The sequence below is a fragment of the Notamacropus eugenii genome, chromosome 6, assembly GCF_028372415.1.
Source record: "Notamacropus eugenii isolate mMacEug1 chromosome 6, mMacEug1.pri_v2, whole genome shotgun sequence".
In the NCBI taxonomy this organism is placed as follows: domain Eukaryota; kingdom Metazoa; phylum Chordata; class Mammalia; order Diprotodontia; family Macropodidae; genus Notamacropus; species Notamacropus eugenii.
Window position 1 is genome coordinate 2,229,601 of NC_092877.1, and position 9,649 is coordinate 2,239,249.

Below are 9,649 nucleotides of genomic sequence, written 5' to 3' on the forward strand. Positions count from 1 at the left end.
CTGTGATTTTGGGGTCATTTGGAAAAAGTCCATGATTCCAACTGGGTCTCAGTTCCCTCACCTATCAAAGGGTGTTAGATCAGCTGCTGCTTTCTTTTCTGCTCTGGATCTCTGTGTCTTATAGACTAAATACTGTAGATTCTTAGAGAAACTCTGACACAGGGAGAGAGGTTAGGCTGTGGAACATTTGCCTTAATCCCCACAGGAATTCTTAGCCACATTCTTTCAAAGCCCTGCAACCTGAATGAGGGAGGAGGGGAAAGGTGCAAGCTGCAGGGCCTGAAGCCAGTGAGAGTAGCAGCCAGGGCTCTAAGGCCCATAGTGCTCTGTCAATGCACCAAGTCACTCAGGACTCAGACGACACAATGAGGTTGTTGGACAGCTCATGGTGAATTTTCTAATACATTGGAGTTGAATTAGAGATCAAATTCTTCTGTTGCTCTTTGGGTTGAGTTAAGACTCAGAAGTTTCAGCTCCTTCTCTTGATGTAATAATAAAGGGAAAAAATCAGGATGTTGGGCTTACTCATATTCCCCTTAGCCTAGTTGGGGAGCACTTTTGGAAAGGGAGAGAGGCAGAGACACAAGACAAGTTCTTAGGACAGGAAATATGCCCTTGTTGTATTTTAAGGACATAGTAATATCTTTTGAGTCTTATTCTACAAGATTCCTTCTGTATCTCAAGCACTGAAATAGTAATACCATTCTCCTAGAAGAGGTTTCTGGGAATCTTATCTCTGTCTCCAAGGCATAAATTTGTCACCTATGTGATCTGTGCTGCCAAAGCAGTGGCTAGGGTTGAGTATTTATGTATATGTATGCTTGTTTTGTACATATGTATGTATATATACAAGTATATACAAGTATTTGTGTGTATGCATTTATATACACATTTATTTATACCTTGTTTTGATCATTATTTCATTTTTTAAAAAGTGATTGATATTCATTTTCACAGTACATCATGAGTTCTCTTTTCTTCTTTTCCTATCTAGCTGTTAGAACTATATCTAACTCTCTTTATGTGTACATATGTATATATGTGTGTGCGTGCACACATGCATATGTGGATATGTATACAGACACAGATAGATAGATAGAGAGATAGATAGAGAGATAGACAGATAGATAGATAGATACATACATACATACATACATACATACATACATACATACCATCTATGACCTCTAGATATTGCCTTATTTTCTGCATATACATGTATAGATAGATAGAAATAGAAAGAGACACAGACAGACAAATCATGTAGATGTTGATCATTTCTCAATTTTGGAGAGTAATGCTGTTTCTGATATTATATGAGGTATTATATGAGGCAGCTGAATGACTCAGATTATATCTTTAAAAAGCAATTTTTATGGACAACCATTTTTCCATTGTTTTTATACATTGCTTTGACCTATACTTACAATGCTATAATGAGGACTTCAGGGAAAACTACTGCCTCTAGAATTGTACTATATCCAGACCTGGGAAGCTAATGAGTTTACCAGTTCTAAATATTATGATAAATTGGTTCTATTAGGCCTTGATTAGTCTTATGTGCTACTTTGTAAACAGGCAAATTGCCTAACCTCTGTACAACTAGGCATGGTGTAGTTTTCTGTCTGTTTGCCTTCTTGCATATCTCATAAATGCTAAGATTTCTTAACAGGACTATCTCTTCTTGCTGGATTTTCTGACAAAGAACATCAACATCATAGAAACATTAATTTCTTTAACCATTTCTCTTGGCTGGTGATATAGTTTGTTGGTAAGTTTCTTTCAATTTGTCTCAGTTAATAGGCAGGTTGGCCATGAGGAGAGTCTCTCCAACCTCAAAGACAGAAATATATAGGTCAAAATATAGTTGTGGTTTTAGTTCAACAAGCAGTATGTAGGGTATAAAACCACTGACATAATTCCCACTGGAATTTTAAATATAGATCAGAAAAATCACATGGTGGATGCAGTGAAAGTCTTCTACTGGTTTCAGGGTCCTTAACATATTTTACCGAGTTTATTGACAGCCTTCCAGTTACAGATCACCTTGCAGATAGCAGGTGCTAGAGCCAAAATCTCTTTCAACATTGTATTTTGAAAGTCTGTACCTTGATCTGAAATGGTCCTTAAAAGACAAATTCAAAGAAATATCATACCCTTAATTATTTGGCAAACGTATAAGCATTTAGGTTCCTTGTTGGATGCTCATATATACTGAGTAATCTGATCCGTCAGTATTTGATTTCTTTTTGTTTCATTTCAGAAATAGGAAAACAATGCAGACAAGTCTGAAAAAGTATGCTAATACTTTTATTGTTTAAAAATTAGCTTGAGTCAGTAATACTTTTCTTTGCACAGAACAAGCATAACATTCCACATCTAAGTGATATCCTTGGACTCATTGGCAATAAAATCTGTTTCTTACTAATTCAAGCATCCTTTCTTGGGCCATATGTCCAACGCCATTGTGTAGAGATTTCAGAATCAAAAGGTGATTTGCCCTCCGTAGAACCAACTACTTCCTGCCTTCAATAGTAGAATCAGAAACGGTCATGGCACAGCTTCAATTTCTGCCATTTTCCCAAAGTAAAGAGATGTCATAAGACAGGTAAGAGTGCTTTGTGATTACCACTTCACTTCTTTTCTGGTAATACTTCCCACAGTCCTTAGTCAATCATCTGTTCTCCTTACTAATTATCCACAGATGATTCAGGCAAAGAGTATGGATTGAATAAAACAAGATTCACCTATGCTGCTAGAATACAGTCTAGTAAAAAATTAGTGCATTTTTATAGATTAAAATTCATTCTGCAATAGTTGGGATTTTACTTATAAACCCCACAGCTCTCAAATGTATCAGATTAATTCAAATTTATTTTTTCTACCATACATTAACCAACAAACAAATAAAACTTACTCTTGCCTCAGTATTATTGGGAGGAGAAAATTTTTGAAAATTTAATCCATTGCAAACATATACCCATTATTGTTTATGACTTCAATTATATTTCATTCTAGGACTTCATATACCTTGACTTTTTAATCTCTACTCAGCTCTTTACCTGAGATATTTTGCCTGTTAGGAATCGGGTAACTTTTCCTTTATTTTTCAGAATGATTCATCCCTTAAAAAAAATATTTGTTTTTAGTTTTCAACATTCACTTGTATGAGATTTTGAGCTCTAAATTTTCTCACCTTCTGTTTACTCCCTCCTTACCAAGACAGTGTGCCATCTAACACAGGCTATATGTGTACAATAATATTAATCATATTTCCACACTAGTCACGTTAAAATGGCTCACCTCTGAAAGAGCAGAGAATTTTTTCCTGTACACTTTACTTCTTTTTTTAGTTTTACTTATTTATTTTTAGCATTCAACATTCATTTCCACAAAATTATGAGTTACACTTTTTCTCCCCATCTCTCCCCTCCCTCCAAAACACCTTGCATTCTGATTACCCATTCTCTCAATGTGCCCTCCCTTCTATCACACATTTCACCCTTCCCTTATCCCCATCTTCTCTCTTTTCTCGTAGTGCAAGATAGATTTCTATACCCCATTACCCGTATTTCTTATTTTCCAGTTATATGCAATAACAATTCTCAACATTCGTTTCTAATACTTTGAATTCCAACTTCTCTCTTTCCTTCCCTCCCCACCCATCCCCACTAAGAAGGCAAGCAATTAACAGTCTATATATGTGTCATTTTGCAATAGACTTCCATAGTAGTCATGTTGTGTAAGACTAACTATATTGACCTCCATCCTACCAGTTTCCCCCTTTCTTTCTATTCTCTCATTTGACCTTGTCCCTTCCCAAAAGTGTTCACTTCTAGTTACTCCCTTCTTTCATTTGCCCTCCCTTCTATCATCCCCCCTCATCCCACTTGTCCCCTCCTCACCCCCTTTCCTCTAGTGTAAGATAGATTTTGATACCAAATTTAGTGAGCATTCCCTTCTTAAGCCATATGTAAAGAGAGTAAGCTTCATCTTTCCCCTCTCACCTCCTCCCTTTTCTCCTCCATTAAACAAGATTTTTCTTATTTCTTTTATGAGTGATAGCCTATCCCATTCCATTTCTTCTCCAAATATTTTCCTCTCTCACCTCTTAATTTAATTTAATTTTATTATGAATATCATCTCATTTGGTTCAACTCAACCTGTACATTCTGTGTGTGTGTGTGTGTGTGTGTGTGTGTCTGTGTCTGTGTGTCTGTGTAATGTGTGTGTATAATCCCTCCACTTACCTAAATACTGAGAAAAGTATCAAGACTTACAAATATTATTTTTTCCATGTAGGAATGTAAACAGTTCAACTTCAGTAAGTCCACTATAGTTTCTCTCTTCTGTGTACCTTTTCGTGCTTCTCTTGATTCTTGTGTTTGAAAGTCAAATTTTTAATTCAGTTCTGGTCTTTTCATCATGAATACTTGCCTCCATATCATTGAATGACCATTTTTTCTCTTGAAGTATTATACTCAGTTTTGCTGGGTAGGTGATTCTTGGTTTTAATCCTACTTTCTTTGACTTCTTGAATATCCTATTCCAAGCCCTTCGATCTCTTAATGTAGAAGCTGCTAGATCTTGTGTTATCCTGATTGCATTTCCACAACACTTGAATTGTATCTTCCTAGTATCTTGCAATATTTTCTCCTTGACCTGGGAACTCTGAAATTTGGCCACAATATTCCTAGGAGTTTCTCTTTTTGAATTTCTATCAGGAGGTGATTGCTGGATTCGTTCAGTATTTATTTTGTCCTCTAGTTCTAGAATATCAGGGAAGTTTTCCTTAATAATTTCATGAAAGATAATATCTAGGCTCTTTCTTTGATCATGGTTTTCAGGTAGTCCCATAATTTTAAATTGTCTCTCCTGGATCTATTTTCCACATCAGTTGTTTTTCCAATGAGATGTTTCACATTATCTTCTATGTTTTCAATCTTTTGATTTTGTTTTGTAACTTCTTGCTTTATTGTATAGCCATCAGCTTCCCTGAATTCCACTCTCATTTTTAAAGAACTATTTTGTTCAATGAGCTTTTGAACCTCCTTTTCCATTTGACTAATTCTGCTTTTTAAAGCCTTCTCCTTATTGGCTTTTTGGACCTCTTTTTCCAATTGAGTTAGCCTATTTTTGTTATTTTCCTCAGTTTTATTTTCGTTTCTCCTTTATCAAGCTGCTGACTCACTTTTCAAGCTCTTCTATGGCCTGAGCCCATTTCATATTCATTTTGGAGGCATTGGAGGCAGAAGCCTTGACTGCCTGTGACAGTATGTATTGTTCATCCTCATCTGAAAGGATGGAACGAGATACCTGTTCACCAAGAAAGTAACTTTCTATGGTCTTATTTGTTTTCCCTTTTTTGGACATTTTCCCACCCAGTTGCTTGACTTCTGAATCCTTTGTCAAGAGGAGCGTCCTAGTTCTCCTCTTCCCCACAGGACCATGCTCAGGGCTGAAATTCAGATGAACTGCTCAATTTCCCCAGAAGCTTTGGGTGAGGGTGGGGCTGCCACTGAAGGCTGAGGTTCAGATCCTTTGCTCAATTCCCCCAGAAGCTTTAAGCTGAGCTGCTGAGACAATAGACCCAGGCTGCTTCCACAGCCTGCCTTCCATCTGCTGCTGCTGCTGCCGACACCTCTGCTCTGCCATCTGGGACCAATGTTGGGGGTTCTCTGCTCCCCTCTCACTCAGCTGGGAAAGCCCTCCCACACTGACTTTTGAAGCTTTCTTTGTCACTTGTGAGTTGAAGGATCTGGGATCCTCCCTCCTGGGAACTCTGCCCCTGAGTTCTGTTCAGGTCCTGTTCCTTCCTGTGCTGCATGGCCAGGGCTGGGCTCTGCTCTGCTCAGCATCCCATGGGATAGACATTTCCTGTCGGCCTTCCAGGTTACCTTTGGCTGAAAATCTCCTTCACTCTATCGTTCTGTGGCTTCTGCTGCTCTAGAATTTGTTGAGCATCATTTTTTACAGGTATTTTGTGGGCTGTGGAGGAAGTGCTAGAGTATATGCATCTTTCTACTCTGCTATCTTGACTGCCCACTTTTTACTTCTTGCAGTGATTTATACAGAACAAAATCTTAAGGAAAAGAGCAACAACTATTAATCATTTTGATCATGGCAAGGGTACCACAGACATAGGCTAGAAAAGTAAGAATATGAGAGGCAGGGAGAGGGAGAGAGGGAAAAGAGGGGCAGGGGGAAGAAAGGAGACAAGAGTATGCTTCAGCCTGCATTCAGATTCTATCAGTTCTTTCTCTAGAGACAGATAACATGCTTCATCCCGAATAATTTGAAATTGTCTTGGATCATTATGTTGCTGAGAATAGTGAAGTCATTCATAATTCTTCATCAAACAATATTGATGTTACTATGTACAATGTTATCCTGGCTCAGCTAACTTCATGTTATTCATTTTGTATATGTCTTTCTAGATTTTTTTCTGAAATTTTCCTGTTTGTCAGTTCTCATAGTACAGTAATATTTCATCACCATTACATACAACAACTTGTTAAGGCATTCTCCAGTTGATGGACATCCTCTCATTTAACAAATTTTAGCCACCACAAAAAGAACTACTGTACTCTGAAACCAACTTGCTGAATGATGCTGAAAGAGTCAGAATATTCCAATATAACAATCAATTCTCTACCAGGAAATCATGGAATTGTTGTCTCACTGTAACAGAAGGGATTTTTTGCCTGCTTTGAGGATATCACTGATTTATACATAAAATGAGAAAACCAACAACACTTGCTAGGTACTTTATAAAGTGTAAATTTTCTGCCTACTAAAAATCATAAGATCTGTTGATATTCTAAAAATTTCAACAACACGAAGCAAAGCCTTGATGTTTATATCTTGATGCTACAGTAAACAAAATGTAGTTATTTCCTCTGAGGATTGATAAATACATCATTTGTGCAAGAGCCACTCCTCAAAAAAAGTTGCAGAAAGGTCTCCTGATATAAAACTAGATTTTCTGTTTTTAATAATACATTTTTTTAATATTTTACTTTTAGTAACATGGCTTAATTTCATATGACAAATATTAACATCAAACAAAACAAGTCAAAAACAATTTTACTTAATTTTGTGATAAATTATAATGGAGAAGAGACTTTGATAATAGGTGTTTAGGATAACTTTTCCTAACTGCACAGTATGGAAAATTGGGTGATTAGAGAGAATTGTTTTGGATCATTTTACATATGATTTACATATTTTGCTGGAACTTTAGATTTTGTTCAGTTCTATTTTTTTCCCTCCCTCATCTGAAATGAAGAGAGTGTAAAGGACTTGCCAGTGGCCACACAAAAACCAAGCAGCATAACCAGGATTTGGATTCTGAATATCTGACACAAAATTAAGCATTCTTTCCATTTCATTATGGGACAAAGATAGCAACACTGAAAATACTGTCAAATTCCCCTGGAATTTTGATTATTTTTTCTGAATTTAAAATCTCTCTCTCTCTCTCTCTCTCTCTCTCTCTCTCTCTCTCTCTCTCTCTCTCTCTCTCTCTCTCTCTCTCTCCTACCCACACAACCACTTATCTCATTTTTAAAACAAATATTGGTGCAATTAAAATGTGTTTAATGGTGAAGGAAACACATTAAAAATAAGAAAATATAAGGTTATTGGCTAGCTTTCAAAAAGAGGTCATGGTATCAAGAGATACTAGGGAGAACTCTGGATTTTCTGTCAAGGAAAAACAAATTTTCAAATATCTATAAGATATTCACTATCTGTGCAGACCTGTGGGAATCATTAACCTCTCTGGCCACTGACTTTTTCAACTATAATATTGGTGTAGTTTACCATTGAGATGCTTTCCTTCTATGAAATGGAACCACAGTTTGAAATTATAACCAAACTTCACTGAGCAACATTCTCTTTTCTATCAGTAACCAAATCTGTTGCTGTTCTAGACAGAAAACCCCATATATAAAGAAGCTGAGTTTTGAGAAAGAAAATTAATCATTTTCTAATTTATCAAATCTTGATCCTTTACTCCAGTGTCCTCTTTTTCAGAATAACATCTTTGGACTAAAAGAGATTCAAGAGCTTTTTGTTAGTTTCAAAATTCCATGATTCTGTGACTTAAAGTATGTTTATCCTGAGGTCATGATGAGTGGGAATAAGATTTTGTCATCCTTTTGAAAACATTACAATAAGTAAAGATCTGGGAGTCACTGCTAATTAAAATAAAGGGACTGATTGTTGGGTAACACAAGTTAAATAAAACAGAAAAATATGTCACCACCTGGTCTGTAAATTTAGGATTATCCATAACAATAGTCATGATGGAACTGACTGAATAAAAGCATATAAAGATGCTCATTAGCAACAGAATAATTTTTGTAGCTCTGGTCTCTGGGGAGGAACTAGGGTTGAGGCTGTTGTTATGAATGTGTTGAACTTGTCGGTGGTGTCTGTACAAAACAACCACCATGTAGCTACTGGTCATGGCCATGAATCCCACAAACATTGCATCGTAAAGTGACTTCCAAATCACAAGTTTCGAGGTAGTCATGGCATGCCTATCTATAGAACAATATCCTATGACCCTACTCAGCATATTGTTTGTGCAGTTCCTAGGACCAGCCACATACAGAGGCACAGTTATATCTATCAGCAAATTGAGGACCCATATAAAGACACAGGATTGAATAATGTATTTTGGGGCTCTAGATTTGATCTCTGACCACACGGGATTGCCAGAACTGATAGTGATGGCCTGGTATACACTCAGGAGGCAAGTAGTGCAAAGTGAAAGACTTCGGGCCACTCTTTGAAGAAAAATTATGATTTTACATTCAATGTCACCCATGAAAATTGTATGGATGCAAATGTGGATTGCAAATGGAATTCCCCTGAAGATAATCATCACAATGTGGGAAAAGGACAAATTAATGAAAATCACGTCAAGGGGTCTTATATTTTGACTAGTGATTAAACTGGAGCCATACAGGTAAAGGGCTAAAGAATTGCCAAAGACTCCAGTTAAAATCTGAAGCACACAGAAAATGCACTGGATATCCTCGTGAAACTGCATCCTTTATTCTCTTGAATGGGAAAAAAATGGAATTTAAATCCAAAGTGACCTGGAAAAGAAGAGAAAGGATTCTCTTATCAAAACAGGAATTCCAGGTGAATTTTAACACTTCCATAAAAATGAAATGAGCTTCAGTACATTTTGTTTATTATAGAAATAATTAATTTTAGAAAATGCATGACTTTCAATGACAAGATAGTGAAGTGAGGAAGGAAGCCCTCCTCCAGTCCTTCTAAATTCCCCTCCAAACAACTTCAAAACTGCTTCAGAATTGATTTAAAAGCAAGGGCAGCAGATTACAAGAAAAGCAAGAGAAGTTCACTTCACTGGAGTTGAAGTGGAGCAAGTTCCCCGAGTACCAGCAGCTAGTCTCACAGCAGGGGACCTGCAGCAATGATCCAAGCTCAAAGTAATCCAGCAATGAGGACCCACTCAGCTGCAAGCCAGCAGTACCCAAATGAAACCAGTAGTCTGCAGCATAGTAAGGCCCCACCTCAGCAGCCCTAGTCCTAGTGCAGAACACCAGCTAGTGCTGGCTTGTTTAACAGATACTTAATTGCTATTTAATGAGGCCACTGTCCCTGAGGC

At 37.1% G+C, this 9,649-nt stretch overlaps 1 protein-coding gene across 1 annotated transcript; it reads right to left on the minus strand.

Annotated features, from left to right (window-relative positions):
- Nucleotides 1-8,128: 8,128 nt before the first annotated feature.
- LOC140512462 (vomeronasal type-1 receptor 4-like) lies at nt 8,129-9,061 on the minus strand. The gene has a single exon (XM_072621560.1). The coding sequence runs from the start codon at nt 9,059-9,061 to the stop codon at nt 8,129-8,131; it is 933 nt and encodes a 310-aa protein (XP_072477661.1).
- Nucleotides 9,062-9,649: the final 588 nt, after the last annotated feature.

Bases quoted from the DNA above. Each gene is read 5' to 3' on its own strand.
- LOC140512462 (XM_072621560.1), bottom strand. From the start codon at position 9,061: ATGCAGTTTCACGAGGATATCCAGTGCATTTTCTGTGTGCTTCAGATT.